Genomic DNA, 17,850 nt, shown 5'->3' on the forward strand with positions numbered 1-17,850 from the left:
TCACTGGGAAAAACAACATGGGCAAAAATGTGCTAAGAAGTGGAGGGACAAATGTCAGCACATGTATTCCTCGCACAAACTCTCCAGGAAGAGCACAAGATACACCAAGATGCTTCAGTCATCTTCTTGAAAATTTCTAAAAAGTGCCCGAGAAGGTGGAAAACCATGTACTAGAAAGAATTCTGGAAAGATTACAGTGCTGTAGCCACATAAAAAGATACCTGCATACAATATACATTACTAATTTTTAGATTACTGGGGGGTCAAAGAAGCAATAACTTTTTAAAAGAAATTTTAAAAAGTCCTTTGGTGTTTTAACTCTTTGGTGTTTTCCAAGTTTTATATAAAATTATCAATATTGACTTTTGTCAAATGTATACGAAGTCTAGATACATGTATTGAAATACTTATCCCAAGAATTAAATGACAGAATTTAAGAAGACAAGGCACATTAACAATATTCTCACCCCATTTTCTCAATCACGCAGACCCAGAAAGGTCAGGGGATTTTTGGAGTCATTCCCATCAGATACCATTATAGCTAGAACTACAATCCAAACCCTTTGGGTCCCAAAATTCCATGTTGTTTTTACATAACCTGAAGACTGAGAACAAATCTTTATAAATTTGTGCCACTGAAAACTCTTTAGTTGTATAAAATATAAATAGCCTTTTCTCTTTTAGCAAGAATTTAAAAATAAATTTATAAGAGGCTTCTTGCTGGCCACCACACAGTCTGCAACCCCACACTCATCATCTTTCTAGATTCTCTTGAATAGTCTATACATTAGCCAGGCCCCCCAAATACCCTCCTGTCTCCCAAATTCCAGACTGCTCACCTGGTTCTAGACTCCCAGGTCTCCTGGGTCTGGCCTACTTGAGTGGTATGAATTTTCTAACCTACATTTGTAGCTTTGTCCAGCATCCCCAGTATTCGTGCCATGTTATCTGATCTGCACAAACATCTAAAACCACTCTTCTTTCTAAGAGGGATGAAGGGAAGGCTTTTGATGCACTCAGGCAAGTTCCTTTGCTCAGTGGTTTTCCCAGTTGCCAAACGCCTTCCATTGTGACTCAGAATAAGAAAGTGAACTTGGGACAGGCTCAAGACATCTCTCCCTCTTTTCTTGTCAGTTGTAAAACTAGAGTGGAAACTGTCTGATGACTACCAGAAATTTACTCAATCACGTAAATGTTTCATCTAAAAATAAAAGCCAAATACACGTTTCTTTTTTTTTGCATATATTTACAATATAAATACTAATTTGTTTTCAAAGTACATATTCTTTAACAATTTGTAAAAGTTATCTAGCATGGGACAGCAATTTAATGTAAAGCTTCTGTAGTAGTGATTAAGGAAAAATAGAACAGTTTGGGGGATAAGGGATTCTAGAAGGAATATGAATGGGCATGATGATCTGAACTTGCAAAGGGAATGGGAAGCAGCTTAGTCTGCACTGCACCGCTAATACAGAATGTTAAAGGACTACTATGTGATACAGCAAATTGGAAGGGGTGTTGTAAAAACTAAACTCGAGAGATATAAAAAGTACACATGCTTGCATAGTGCGTTAATCTTAAAGAAGCTTAACATTTCATTCTCATTTTTCAATAACTTAAATGAATAGTACTTAAAACACATCACACAAAATTAAAGACTTGTGCATATATTTCAGATTTCAACATTAATGTCAAAAATACATAGTATGATTTTACATAGGATTTGTGCTACATTAGAACACTAGGGACAAACATCACTTGAGTATTAAGGAAAACATTAAATATTAAATAACTGAGAAATAAAATGTGTAAACACTAATCTAACCGGGGGTTCCGCTATTGCAACATGTCCAACGAAGTGGTTTTAACAGTACAAAAAGGCTTAGGACATGAGTGTTTCCAGTCTACTTGGAATATGTGGATCTCATTCCAGGAATCCTTTAATAAAAACTGGTCCAGGATAACAGGAGAGGATCCACTCTCCTGGTTGTTAATTTGGTACACTCTGTTCTACGCTAATTTTTACTTTCAAACTGGGGTAATCAGCGAATACTTTAAAATGTCACTCCTTATCAACATCTTGGTGAAAACTGAGGGTTTGTTGGTGATTCAGTGTAAGATTTGAGTTCGTATGCAGCACCACTATCAACTTCCATTGACTTTCTAGAGAACAGGAGTCGTACATCTCTGTGGAGGTAGATCTTTCCAGATTTAGAACTCTGGAACCTGAACAAACAAACAAACAAAAAGAGGCATCATTTCAGGTAATGAGTCTTTTAAAACACACACACACACACACACACACACACACACACACACACACACACACACACAAACCCTGAATAATTATATTTTAAAAGTAGGAAAAATTAGTCTTGCCACAATATTAATAGTAATTTTTAACAAGATATTTAAGTCTTATATTGTCAAAGCATGTGATACTATTTAAGCACCTCTCCCTTACTATTTCCTGAACACTTCATACTTCCTTCTCCCTCAATGCCAGAGATGCTTCCTTCTGTAAATCTGGGTTTCACATACAATTCTACTTTTCATCCCTAACACCAGAGCACATACACCTTTCAGTTCATATCAGCCAGTTATACTACATTTAGGCTTTGCAAGCCTAGCATCTTCTAGCCACATAGACTGATACATTTCACAAAACTTGCCCTCCCACAATTTTGAGTACATTAAAATTGATTCCACACTTGAAAAGTCACCACAGAAAATAATCAAGTTTTGAGGACAATCACTGGATGAGAAAGGGCTGCTATCAGCATAGTGGCTCGCTAAATAAAGCCAAATTATCATTAAAAATCAGGAGAAGAGTTAGCAGTGAAATGAAAATGGTTATCAAAACTGAATATGGAACAGTTTCTATCCCCTGCTAATATCTATAACATAATACGGGGGCTGTAATCTTTAATTGTATAAACTTATCTGGCATTTAGTCAAACGTAGACATTAGTGCTAATTTCTCTGGTTTTCCCTTTGCATAGTGGAAGTACTCTCTGGGTTTGTAGATTTTATTCCTAAATTAGCTGAAAAATCTGGCTGTCAGTTGCGTATATTAAAACAGACCTCTGTTTCACTCTTTTTTTCTTTTATAGTTTCAAGTATACAATACATTGGTTAGACATTTATATAGTTTATAAAACGATCCCCCTAATTGCCCCTTCTCCTGTTTTTCCACCTAGCCAATACATTAATGCTACCTGCATTCCCTATGCTGTGCTCCCCATCCCTGTGACCATCTATCAACCATGAATTTGTACTTCTTTAAACATTCACCCCATTCTCCCAGCCCCCCAACCCTCTATCTGTCACCAAATTGTCCACTATATTTGTGAGTCAGTTTTTGATGAGTTTGTTCTTTTTTGTTCCTTAGATTCCGCATATAAGTGAAATCACACGGTATTTATCTTTGTCTGACTTATTTCACTCAGCATAATAACCTCTAGGTCCAATGTCTCACTCTTCTTTCTGCAGTTTTTCACCATCTCAGTCTGAAGGAGAATATAGTGAGCTTTGGGAATTATGCCTTACTTTGCAAAAAAGTTTCTTTAGAGTATTGAAAATATCTAATCGTTATGTGGAGATTATAAAAGCTGGGGTAGTTGAGTTTTACTTTGCTAAATGTTGGTCACATATGGCTAAGGTGGTTAAACTTCAAAAGGAATGATATCAAATGGAAGTTCAGAGAGTTAATTCTTTTTCTAGATTGGGCTGGGAGCTATTCTTATAGTCTATTTTATACCATTTTTCTTTAAAAGTTTTCCAAGTCTGTTTGGTAGATTTTTCATTCCCATAATCTGTATAACATTTCCCATGAGGCTCATGGCAGGTAGTGTAAAGCTGGGTTTAAATACACCATGCTGGTTCATTATGACCTTTGGTTGCAGAACTTCAGGCAGAAGACCCCAAGAGTCCCGATTAAGCAGTGCTATAGGGGAAACAAATTAACTTAACAGACTTTTTCAAGTATGGAACTCAAATGTACAGCTCAATCCTTATTCACTCCAGATCACCATAAGACAAATCTATTGAAAGATAGCTGGTGGCACCATCAGTAACAGACTAAAGAGGGCCTCTGCCTGGGCCCTGCATGAAAGGTGCCTCCTCCTGATGAATAGGGCTCCCTGGAGTAAGGAGTTAAGATGAGATGAATTACCATCACTGACGTGATTGAGGATTTACTATGAATGGTATGAGAAAATTATTGAGTTACAGACAAAATACTGTTGACAAAATACTGTCTCTCTTAACCAACAGACTTACTCATTGATCCTGAGAGCTAAACTAGGATTTCAGGTTGGAAAACCTTAGGATGCTGACAACTTGGGCTTCAAGGGCAAACAAATGGTTTCTCACAATGTAGAGCTGTGAGGGTGGGTAGTAAAAGTTAGAGGGTAAGATATTTCTAACGGAATCACTAGAACATAAGCTCCATGAGAACAGATTTTGTCACAGCTGTTTTCTAGTGCTTAGAAGCATGCCTAACACATAAGCATTTGTGAAATGAAGGAATGAAGGTTAAACACTTCCCTGTCTGATACAGTAGCTAGTAGCCACATGTGGCTATTGAGCACTTGAAATATGACTAGTTCAAATTGAGTTATGCTGTTAGTTTAAAATACATACTTGATTTCAAATATTTAGTACAACAAAAGAATGTAAAAATCTCTCATTCATAATTTTTATATTGATTATATATTCAAATTATAACATTTGGACATACTGGGTTAAATAAAACATATTAATCTTTCCTGTCTCATCACTTTTTTAATGTGGCTACTAGAAAATACAGAACTATACATATGGCTCATATTATAATTCTACTGGACAGCACTGGTTTAGAAAATGTGTTTTACTGCCCCAGATTTATCAGCATTTGTTTTGATATAAAATTACATTACAAAGCTATAAATGAAAACTCCCCAAATTCAACAAGTAATAATGACTGTAGGAAGTTATGCCATGTGTTTCTGCATCTTGGCATATCACCAAGAATTTTCAAGTTAAGCAGATTCCAAGAGGCACTGGTCTAGTTAGAGTGACAGTTTTTTAAAAAAACTAAAAATTTTAGAGTTGTTCTAAAATAACATATTTTAACATTCATTTGAAACATACCTCAGATGTATGAGGTAGCGTAATAACCGTTCTTCTGAATGTTGGATGTTCTCTTTATTGACACTTCTCCTCATGTCCTGTTTAACTGGTACAGAAAAAGTTCGTTGTCGTAGGAATGTCTGATGATTGGCTGGCATATCTCGTAAGTCATATATCACAACAAACATCTTCACCACAGTCTTATTAGGATTAAATAAGGTCTGAAGAAACAATATAGAAATTACTCTTTTAAAATGGTGATTTGTTGACTTGACTCAAAATGATTATGCCAATAATAAACTAGATTTTTTAATAATAAATAAATCCCAGTGGATATACTTCAGTTTTGGGGACTGAAGTTAATGAAATTTGAATTTATGAGATAATATTCAATAGTTTTTAAATGGTTCAATTTATTGTTTTATTTTACAATAATGTAAAATTCTGTAACAAATAAATATCTTTAGTCACAAATTGCATGTCAATAATAGACAATACAAAACTATTGCTCCTAGTCCAGATTTTAAGAAATGGTTCCACTAGGTTAAGCAAAATATACCCTCACTAGATTAAAGCATTCCAGTTCATTTATTTCAAACATTAGCTTCATTAAAGTGTAGCAACTGCAAATTTCTTAAAATAGAATTTTAATTTTCCTCACATTTTAATAGTGACTTAAATAAAATCTTTAAAAATTAAAATCTTGGTAAAAGTAGACTTTTAGGTACATATGGTTATTACAAAATTTAAAATATATTCTCAAAAAAGACTTTTTCCTATCCGGAATCGTATCCAAGTTTAGAAAATAAAGTTTATTATCATTAGTTACAAAGTAGGCTAAATAATAGTTAATGTTCTCATAGATTCATTTCAAAAACTGAAGTGACAGTTTATCATCAACAATATCATAATATATAAAAATATCCTTAGTGAAAACTGAATTAAATTTAATTGATACTTGGCTATTAATAATTGAAGGAATATTATTTTTTAAAATACTGATTTATAAACAAAATCTCAAACTGCCGATCTGACTTTAACCAAATTACCAACACATCAATAGGTAACTTGGTGCCCATGCTTTCAGAAGCTCATCCGTGGCACTGGACATCACTCACTGAATCAAAATGAGAAATATATCAATATTATGATCCAATTTTTTAAATCTAGTGAGTCTTAAGATTAAGGCTAATACATTCAACAACCACACAACTAGCAAGCCAGGAGTTCAAACCATATTTTTACATTATTAAACTATATGACGTATGAGAGACCTACATTCCGTATTTAAAATTAACCATTAAAGTTGGCAGTCCTCAAACAAGAGATGAATGTGCTGCTTTTGTGTTTATGCTTCATTATTATGACAACTGATAGTTTTCCAGTGACCCAAACTTTCACATGAGCTACGCAGCCAGAGGCAAGAGAACAGATTATCATTCTTTTAGTTTAAGAAATCCATTCAACATAAAAATATCACTTTAATAATGCAGTGATTCTTCTTCAGTAAAATTTATACGTTTATGTATATACTGTAATATATACACACATATATTGCATAGTACCATGTTTCATTTCTGTGTAATATGAAATAAGCAAATGTATAGACTCCTTTGCTGTATTGGAACAAAGGTGATGAGTAAAAGTGGTCTGGTGAAGCACTGATCACACTGAGGCCAAAGGTCAAAAAAGCTTTTTGAGTTATAAGAGATCCTGCGTGCAAGAAACTCAGCTAGACTCAATTTTTTTTTTTTTTTAATGTCAGCTTTGTTGATGTATGATTGACAGATACAGCTAGACAATTTTCAGTCTGCAAGAGTCAACTCTGTAATAGACTTCTGGGCTTTCCAGATTATCCTGGGTCTGACTTGGAGATGATCTCAGTTTAGTAAAGTGGTCTTGATATCAAATTACTCTTCTGAGAACCCTAGACCAAGGAAGATGAAGAACTGCTCTGGGCTAGAAGAGTTCTTCTGAACCTAAGCTGGATCAACACCTAGACCAAAAGGAAAGATGCCTTCTCTGCCCTGACATCTGTCAGACGACATTTTTGCTTTGTGTCACCATCTCGTTAGATCAATTTAGGAATTATTGCACTAGGCATAATATAATTTTGTTTCCCAAGTTTCTTGCCAAAGCAATATTAATATTTGAGGTCTCCTTTTAAATAGGTTGATCTCAATCTGGCTTACTATTTTAAATAGAAGGCACTGCTAATGCTAGGTTCTAATTATATTGTAAATAGCTCTCTTTAAGTGATATCGACTGTTATATACTATTTTTCTAAAGCATTCACCTTGATTAGCTTATTAATGTTTTCCTTTATGGAGGTCCCCAAATGGTCATTCCTGGGACAGAGCAGGGAAACTCCAAACAAAGCTGCAGACCCACTGTTACTTACCAAAGTTGTTGCAGCAGCAGTAGCAGGAGAAAGGGCTAAGTTCTATATGTATGTGAGAGAATGATTATTGCAATTGTAGGCTATAAAACACATACCACTTGTATTGTTCCTGAAGGAGGTACTCGATAACCCCTTTTACCAAGGGACTCTAAAGTAATCACACCCTTGAAATAAAAGAAGACAAATTTGAGTACAAAACTGATGCACATGTATATAAAAGACAAATAATATTAATAAATCATGTAATTATTAAAATTTCAGAATTCTATTTGTATGGAAAAACATTCACATTGAATTAATAGAGATACATTCTATGAGTATGAAATAGTGAGGGTCCCACTGGTATGGAAACAATTTACTGTTCTTCCTGGAGATGTTGCAATAAATAATATATACATCAAATATGTAATAAATAACAAATGTAGCAAATAAATAACAAATATATAATATCATGCTGCTTGTAATTTCTATTAAGATATAGAGAAGTAAGAAGTTCCTTAACTAAAAAGGATGAAGGGAGATGACAGGATTATTCCCTTGTATCATGTGGGAGAAGGGAAATTAAGAAGCAGAACAATTTATTGGTCTTTGGACACATAAAAAGTCAGAAATGTGGAAGGGTCTAAGCCTTGACCAAAAATGAAGTAAATTCTTACTAGATACAGACCAGCATCAGTATCACCTGTGAACTTGTTAAAAGTGCAGAATTTCTCATTTTTCCCCAGACCTACCAAATCAAATTTGCAAGTTAACAAGATTCTCCATATGATATCAAACATACATTAAAGTTTGAGAAGCACTGCTGTACTATATAAAGTAGTTTTCTGAAAAGGATGTTCTAATCACTGCAGAAGTCCAAACAATGGGAAACAATGGGAATGTGTAAAAATTTCTAGAGAACCAGAATGACCAAATGCCTAAAGGCAGTGATTGTGATACTTAATTCTTAGATAGCTTTAAGAAATGAATGCTGATTCATCTGTTTTAATGGAGCTAAAAATAGTTTTCCTTTGAGTAGTTAAGGTAGTTAATTAGAATAATTGCATGCTCTACATTTCGTATCCCATCATTTTTTGTTGTACATGCCAAAACATGTCTATCTTATATAAATGTAAATATAAAACAGGACTGTCCCATCAAGCAACATCTTCATTGGGTTTGAAAGACAGTCCAGGGTCGAGGGATAAAAGGAGTAGACAAAAGTAAAAGGGAAGACCAGACTCTGATGCGTGAACACCTCAATTCCAGCATTTAACATCGGACTATTAAATTAACAAGCTAATATTGGGAAATGTTCACAGAAATGGCCAATGAGAAAACAAACGTGGTTCTTGACAAATCTGATTGATCACATGGTCATTTAGAATATGAAAATAGCTAAGACTAATTTCATCCCTAATAAAAAACGGCAATGAAGCTTTAAATAATTTTTAAATAATTTTTATAATCTGCTCTAAATGAAAAATGCTATGGTATATAATGCCCCTCTTCTTCCTAGTTCCAGAAAGAAAAAGTAAAATATATCTAAATAATAGCTAACTTTATAATCACATTGCTACAGGTAATGCATTACTGTTTTTCCTTGCCACCCTCCCCTAAATAAATAAAGGAAAACTGGTGAGGCAAAAGTTACTATCAAACCTATACATATTTCCTTTAATACGTACAATTCTAATAGTTTTTAGAACGTGATAATGTAACTAAATCAATTTATAAAGAAAGAATATAGATTTTTAAAAAACTTTAATAAAGATTAAGGCAACACTTTATAATAATTTCTAAGCAATGTAGACCAGTAATGGATTGGCAAATTAGGAATTTTAGAAAGGAATTGAGAAATTGTTTAGAATTTTATTAATATTATTAAATTATTTATTTTAATAAGTCAGCATATTAATATTTCTATCTATGAAAAGTTGCTGTATTTAACATAAAGAAGAAAAATATTCTTCTAGTATTTTAGGATAGAATAGAAAGGTTAAGATAAGCTAAACTGGGTCAAATCTTATATAAAAACTCAGTCTCTCATTATTGTCAATAGAGAATATACAAAGCTAAGTAAAACTGAAAGAAGTTTATCTTAATTTGGTTAATTACAAATGGAATAAAATAATATATGGCCCTTCTATAATGATAATGCAAATCATACCATGAATTTGCCACTGTCACACCTGCTTTAGACCTTTCTGCCTGGTTCTACCATGTGATCGTTTTGAAATCGTGAAATGTTGTCATAATACATTCAGAGAACATTTTAACTACTGACAGCCCATTGAAGAGAGATGGTATATAGCTTTGAGTTAATCTTATTTAATGAAAAGTCCTGTATCACTTCTATGGCACAAAGACAGAACTTTCTGTGCTAAAATTTTACCTTTGTGAGTTATTTTTATAATTCGTGATGCAAGGTCCCAAGATGATTATTAGAGTAACAAATAGGAGTTTAGTGTCTCAGCTCTGCTGGTCTACGAGATGTATTATCTTATCAAAACCTGATCAGTTCTTTGAAAACAGTTTAAGCTACCAATATGTAATATAAATAAGATTCCCTGAAAAACAAGATTAATTATATTAATTTATAGTAGGAAAGATCTGTACTCTAAGATTCGGACAGGGTCATTTGTAAAGGGAACCCATTCCTAATGAGTAAATTGACTTAGAAAAAAATTACATAATGGAAAGTTTATTGAAAAATATTATCAGAGAAAAGTAAATCAGGGATTCTTAAAGGGTAGACTAACTCAACTCAATAACCTGATTTAAACTCTTTCCCATATCTATTCAAATCTGTAACCATTTGTGTGTACTTTCTGGAGACACAGTGACAAAATTCTCTCTTTCTCTCTCTCAATCCTTTATTTTAATCCATTTTTACACGTCAACCAAGGTTAAGGATTAATGCTGTTTTGCTTTTTTAAAGCACAGTTCAAATGACCCCTTGCTCATGAATTTCACTCACAAGATATTTATTTGAGCTGATTTTCAGCCAATTCACTTTTTTTATTTCTAAATCATCCTAATGGTCATCAGGACTTGGTACATAATGACAGATATAGTATTGTAGACATTATCTTTAAATTCTCTATCGCTATGTACTAGTAGAATATGTGAAACTGATGAGACCTCTTGATGTCCTAGTAAAGCAAAATGGGCATCTTTACAGCTATATTCTAATACTATAAGCATGCCAGTATAATACAGTTTTTTTTCTGATATTGAACTTATATCAATGGTACTTTCCATTTTATTAATTATTCAAAATTAGCAGTTACTTTTTCAAAAATTACTGGAAAAGTGGATCCATCTTTCTATGGTAAATGAAAAACAGGTGGCTTATGTGATAACTGGGCAAGTGTTTGAAGGAGTAGGCCTCTGTTTTTGATAATAACCAGTGTTGTGTGTCTTATAATTGTGATCCACAGTGTAAATATTGGGAAAAGGAAACTTTGAATAAATGAGCAGCCCAATGTGCTTTTTCTATCAGGGTATGAAACACTGATTATGCTCTTGACTAAAATTTTCACCCTTAGAATGGAGTCAGGCTTCCTTGAGCAAATTGGGCAAATAATGGGTAGGCTGTATTTAGTTCCCAAAAAAGTATAATTTCCCTTCTTCTGTTGTTTCTCGATTACATAGAATTCCCTTTTCATGACTTTTACTAATAGCAAAAGACACTGTTACTTATGTCCTTGAAAATATAGAATATGGGGGAGAGGAAGCAACTGGACCAGGTAGTAGCTAAGGACATTAAAGCAGCAAGACCAGTGCTGTATATTTCTATACTTATAGAAATATGTACTTCTCAAAATAAGACCTAAAACATGAAAACCCAGATCTGACTCCATATTTGACACTGTCACTGTAAACTTTTTATATACTTGCATTGCTAGCCACTTCTCCCTCTTTGTTTTTTGCAAAAGGGCTGATACTAATCATACTCTGGGACTCAGTATCAGTAAGCAGTTGAAGGCTTATTTTATCCTCAATCTATTGGAATAAAAAATGGGAAAGATCAAGTCATAGGATCATAAGGCTCAAAACCGTGCTCTAATTCCCCTTAGCTATCTTACTCTACACTAAAACATTAGCATAGAGTCAGAAATAACAAATATTCTAAAGAACCCTAGGATTGAGAAAAAATGGTCCAAAGATAAACCAAACAAGAAAAAGGGGGTGAAAGGGCCTATAGAAGCCTTAAGTTACCAAATCTTTATGTAAACTCTACTTGAGATGAGGATCACATGTGAGGGCAACCCTCGTGGGACTAGAGTGCACTGTAAGCACTTGAGAGTTTGTGTGAGTCTGCGGCCATACCACCATGAATGCACCTGATCCTGTCTGATCTTGGAAGCTAAGCAGGGTCGGGCCTGGTCAGTACTTGGATGCGAAAATTTGTGTGAGCTCAGCAAGATATAGAATTATAGTGTCACTAATCAAATTTTGTCATTTTTTCAAATTACATAGAATAAATTTTCGGCACCATCATCAAATGCAAAAGAAGGTATCTACTGTTAGAGATAGCTCAGAAAGAAGTTGTGAGGTACTATTTTGGTATATTAGTTTCTATTCAGCCTTCAATTTTCTCTTAAGAAATGCTTTATACTTTCAAACATTGCACCAAAGCAATCCTTAATATCTAATCTTAAAGACATTTGTCATTAAGTTGGTTGATTTTAGCAGAAAAAGACAATTTTAAAAATACTTGCCATATAAGGAGAGGGAGCATTATCATCTGAAACACTGTAGAATGACACTTCAACTGGAAGAATCAAATGTGTGGGGCAGAAAATACCACTTGCCCCTACCTCGGCAGTAAAACCATCGACAATGCCGAGAGGATCTAAACGGTAGTTCAAGACAGATTCCTGGAAGACAAAATAATTTTTAAGAAATAAATATAACAAGTTAACACATTCATTTTGTTTTCTATTTCAAGAAATACATTCCTATGCCTTCTGGCACTAGAAAAATGGTTGCTACCATTGCCATGCCCTCATTTCAGATATTCATCTGACCTGAAATCAGCTCCTCCCTGGGGCATCAATCTTCTACCATCCTACAGAGTTTGGCCACCTCTCACTATTCCAACCCATGCTGAACTATTCTTGAACTTGGCCACCTCTCACTATTCCAACCCATGCTGAACTATTCTTGAACTTCACCATTAGTTAGACCTAATTGTTTAATGTTGTTCTTATCTCTGTAAATAAAAATATACTCTAGAGCAGGTATAATATCAGAAATTTTTCTCATCCCTTGCACAGCCTTTTCATGGTGCTAGCTGCAGAGAAGCACTTGACAACTTGTTAGCAGGTCATATACAGAAGTTCTATCAAAAGAGAAAGCCACGCACTTATAACTTTAACCAAGAAATAACTGCTTCTTTAAAAAAATACTGTTGTATATGACATATGTTTTATTATCTAATTTAAAAAATGCTCATTAGAAAAAAAAAAACTTTAAAGAAATACAAACAGAAGAGAAGATCCTTATCCATCTATCCCAAGCTCACTTGCTGAGATAACCACTGTTAACAATTTAATGTTTATCTTTCCAGGTATGGAAATGTTTCCAGAAACATTTTAAACCTTTCACAAACCTCTCTTTTGTATACTTATATCAGCACATATATGCATATATCACGTGAGTAGCATTTCTTTGATTCGGTAATTCTTTGAAAAGGAACTCTGCAAGCCCTTATGAGTCTAATAGTCTGTGTACTCTATCTAAATGTAAAAGAGCAAATCAGCAATTCTAAAGTCCCCTGGTCAAAAAGACTGAGAGACCCATGTTACAACAACCTTCTCTATCTCCTTCCTGCCCTGTAATCAATTCAATCCATAGCCTGGTGATTTGACGTCTCAGTCTCATGGCCTCTGCTCTCTCCCCAACCACCAGTAACCTTGCTCAGACCTTCATAACTTCTCCAAACAAATGCAATGTCTTCTAAGTCGTCTTTCCATCTCTATCCTCTGTATTACTGCTAGAGTTGTTTATCTTTTTTAAAAAAATGCCTTATGTCATTCACCAGGTTAAAAACTTTGTGTTTCTGGTATCTATGGGATGAAGTCAGATCTTCATAGCATGGCATTAAGCCCCCTGTACCTTTCTTGCATCATCTCTTCCCACTTGCAGAGTCTCATGCTCCAGTTTCAGCTGATGCTTTCCAGCACCACCATGCTATTTCACTACTTTGCACATGTGTCTTTGTGCATGTGGTTCCCTCTGTATAGAATCCTTTGCCACTCCCCGCACAAATTACTTGGCAAATTCCTGCTCACCTTTTATAACCAAGCTCAAGTGACAGTTCCTCAGTAAAGCTTTCCCACATCCCTTTAGCAGAGAGTGGACATATGAAGACTGAAGAAACTTCTATTACAGTGTTAATTACTTGGGTTTATAAGTTATTTATATGACTATCTTTTCTAGTAGACCACAAACTTCTCCAAGACAGGAATCTTATTATTTAGCTTTGTATTCCCAGCATATATGACAACACATAGTAGGTACTCAATAAGTGTTTAAGAAAAATATTCTAAAGATGTATAAAATGTTCATAGGAAAAGCACATATTAAAATGCTTATGGAAAAAGTCAATGACCCATATTAGTCTTTAACTTGATTCAGAATTTTGTGACTTTAAATAAATATGCTAACATGGATTCTAGGCCCTACTCAGTGCAAAACAACAAGGAAATATAAGACATACATATAACAAAGTAAGAAATAAAACTGTCCCTATTTGTAGATAATATGAGCATCTACCTAAATAATACCAAAGAATCTAAAAAGAATCAATAAAAGTAATAAATAAGTTGAGTAAGGTCATAGGAGATTATATATACATATATGTAAATGTATTATATATATGTATACATATAAAATCACTTATATTTTAATATATAGCAATGAATAATTGGAATTTAAAACTTTCAGTGTACAATTTACAATTATCACCAGAAAACATGAAATACTTACATATAAATCTATAAAAATATGTCTAAGAAACTATAAAACACTGATGAAAAAATCAAATAGCTAAATAAATGTAGAGATATACTGTGTTCATATATCAAAAGATTTAAGATTCTTAAGATGTTAATTTTCCAAACCAAATCCAGTTGGCTGTTTTGTAGAAATAGATAAGCCAATTCTAAAATTTTTATGAAGAAGGAAAAGAACTGTTAAAGCAATTTTGAGATAGAAGGCTACACTAGAGGACTCACAATACCTGATTTCAAAACTAGAATAAATGGACAATCATATTCATAAAAATGAACCTTGACCGCATACTTCATATCATATATAAAAATTAACTCAAAATAGATCACATATATAAATGTATGAGCTAAAATAATAGAACTTAAAGAAGAAAAATATAGAAGAAAAATTTTGTGACCTTGGATTAGGTCAATGATTCTCAACCGGGGGACACATGTCAATGTTAAGAGATATCTTTGGTTGCTACAACTGGGGTAAGGAGCTGGTGCTACTGGAATCTAGTGGGTAGAGGCTAAAGATTCTGCTAAATGTCTAACAATGCTTGAAACAGATCCCATAACAGAATTATCTGGCTCGAATACCAATAGTGCTAAGGCTGAGAAGCCCTGGGCTAGGCAAAAATTTTTTTAGATACAACGTCAAAATCAAGATCCATAAAAGAAAATAATAAATTGGACATGAACAAAATTAAAATCCTTTGTTCTTTAAAAGACTGTTACAGAGATGTAAATCAGCCTTAGACTTAGAGAAAATATTTGGAAAACATATGTGCTTATTTGGGAAAGCAAAGCTAAATGATAAAGCACAGAAAGGAGGCTCCAACAGTATCAGTCATAGGGAAGTACAAATTCAGACCACAGTACGATAGCACTACACACCTACTAGAATGGCTAAAATTAAAAAGGCTGACTATTGCAAATGTTGGCAATGATGTGGGGGAACTATAACTCTCATATATTGCTGGTGGGAATTAAAAATGGTATAACTATTTTGAAAAATAGTTGAGCAGTTTCTTAAAAAGTAAAACATACACCTATCATACTACCCAGACATTCTAATCCTGGGTAGTTACCAAACCAAAATGAAAACTTATGTCCATACAAAAACTCATACATGAATATTTTTTTTTTGTAATAGTTTTATTTGTAATAGTCCCAAACTTAAAAAGACCCAAATGTCTAGAATCGGGTGATTTAATAAACAAATGTTTATTGCCATATAACAGCAATAATAATAATAGCAATAAACAAACAAACAAACCAAAAAACCAAACTCTTGATATACAGGACAATACAGATAATTTCAAATATGGGTGAGTGAAAGAAGCCCCTGCCTCCAAAAAAGAGTAAATACTGAATGGGTCTACTTAAATAAAATTTTAGAAAATGCAAGCTATTTTATAGTGATAGAAATTAATGGGATTACCTCATTAGGAAAAATAACCCATTTCAAATGGCTGTCAGTATTGTGCTGGATTGAAATGACAGAAGAGAATCACAAGACAGATAAGTGAAAAGGATGAGAATGAAATTTTTGGAATGGAAAACTCTAAGTGGTAGCAAGAAAAAAATAACTAGCTTCAGAAGTCAGAAAGACAGCCTTCTATTTGGGTGTTGCTCTAGGTCCATGTGTTTCTAGACTCTACCTAGAGCCCCACAAATCATGGCAAAAAATACTTTGCCCTGGATCATGAAACAAAACCAATGTGTCAGTTTAGTAATTCATCCATCCCCCCACTACCCTTTTTAGATTGCCACAGAGAGTCAAATTCACAAAGTGGAATATCTCCTGTGATTTACTGGAGAGAGCATCAAATTCATTATAAATTAAAGAGGACCTATGGGTTGGACAGTCTCAGAACTTCTCTTAAATCATATAATTTTTCTATTTAAGAAGTCACATGAAAATGTGTGCATATCTGCACAAATAGAATCGTGTGAAAATAAGTGTACTGATCTTTAACCAACTTCCCTTTCCTAAAGCTTTCAGATATCAAAGCTCTTTTTTCCCCCCTTCTTAAATATTCTTGTAATAAAAAGGTTTCAGAGGACCTGATCCTCACAAGGGCCTTATGTAATTTTAAATGACAAAGAACAGAGAATTCAACATCTCTGAACTGATACCTTGACAGTGATATAGAAAAAAGGTCTACTTACCATAACATATATTTTCTTTTTATTTCCACTAAAACTTTAAAAGACAGCCTCGATATTAAAATATTGTCTAAATAAAATATACTGTTACTATATCAAAACACCACAACTCTAGTAAAGCTATTTAAGTTAAAAATATAAATTTTAAGTTATTTTTCCATAAAAAAAAAAAACAACCTCATCAATTAAAATCACTTTTAAAATGTCATTAGCAGGTTCATATTTAAGGTTGTTTTCTAATTAATGACAACTAAACTCATAATAATACACTTGATCCCAAGTATATTATATTCATTATTAAATAAAGCAGCACATGTATCAAAGACCTTTAACCATTTGACTTTTTAAATTATCTTTTTATTTTAGAATAGATTTAGATTTACAGAGAAACTGTAAATACAGTACAAGAAACCATGTGATTTAAAAATCAACCTCCTTGATCATGAAAGGACTGCCATCAGTACACCATCATCCTTCAAGGCCAGTTTTACCAGGTAAGAAAATGAGTCAAGTCTGTCCTCTGGCTAGAGTAATAGATACCTCCATCCAATGTGATTTTATCTAAGTCCTCTGTCTCCTCTACAAACTACCCAATTCTAAGATGCCACTGTCAACAATTCTCCCAACTTCACTTCTGGTGAAAAGGAAAAGGAAAGAAGGTGATTTCAAGGCTTTGGAAAAATACAATCCAATTTTTTATTTCCTTTTTATAAGCAAATGACATAAATTATCCCCTGGATATAGTTTAAGAAACCGCGACTCTAAAAATAGTTTCAAAAAACATTACCTCAAAATTTCCTAGGAGACTAAGACTTGTTATAGGTGGAGCACTAGAACTCAGAAATGGTTTTTCATGAATATCTGGATCATCTTCAATTTTCAAACATGGCCGAGGACTAATAAAAAAAGTCAGAAATGGACATATTAACCATAATATTTTCTAATTAACTTTTTGCTGTTAAATTAAGATAATCTGATCAATTTTACTTAAACTACCATAATAAAAAATTAATCTAACCAAATTTTAAGATATGAAATATCTAGTTTAAAATTCCAGATCATATTTTATAATCATTATAATATTTAATAAAGAACATCTATAACATCCTAGAAAGTTTCAAGGTAGAACTTATAACACATCATATAATGGCATCTACTGGAAACATATAATAATGCATTCTT

At 33.4% G+C, this 17,850-nt stretch overlaps 1 protein-coding gene across 10 annotated transcripts in view; it reads right to left on the bottom strand.

The window, feature by feature from the left end:
- Positions 1-1,225: 1,225 nt before the first annotated feature.
- FAM214A (family with sequence similarity 214 member A) overlaps positions 1,226-17,850 on the bottom strand; it is an 82,785-nt gene continuing 66,160 nt past the window's right edge. For 7 of the 10 annotated variants that reach the window (XM_023527865.1, XM_011355135.2, XM_011355128.2 and 4 more), the window contains 5 exons: positions 17,456-17,564; positions 12,220-12,378; positions 7,609-7,677; positions 5,134-5,333; positions 1,726-2,226 (listed from right to left, as the gene is read on the bottom strand). In XM_023527865.1, coding sequence (XP_023383633.1) covers positions 2,073-2,226; positions 5,134-5,333; positions 7,609-7,677; positions 12,220-12,378; positions 17,456-17,564 — 691 coding nt within the window. In that variant the 3' untranslated portion in view covers positions 1,726-2,072. Of the gene's footprint in view, positions 2,227-5,133; positions 5,334-7,513; positions 7,678-12,219; positions 12,379-17,455; positions 17,565-17,850 lie in introns of all 10 variants that reach the window. The other 3 variants (XM_011355130.2, XR_895624.2, XM_023527862.1) reach the window with 3 other exon arrangements.

Source organism: Pteropus vampyrus, unplaced genomic scaffold (assembly GCF_000151845.1).
Source record: "Pteropus vampyrus isolate Shadow unplaced genomic scaffold, Pvam_2.0 Scaffold19, whole genome shotgun sequence".
NCBI classification, from domain to species: domain Eukaryota; kingdom Metazoa; phylum Chordata; class Mammalia; order Chiroptera; family Pteropodidae; genus Pteropus; species Pteropus vampyrus.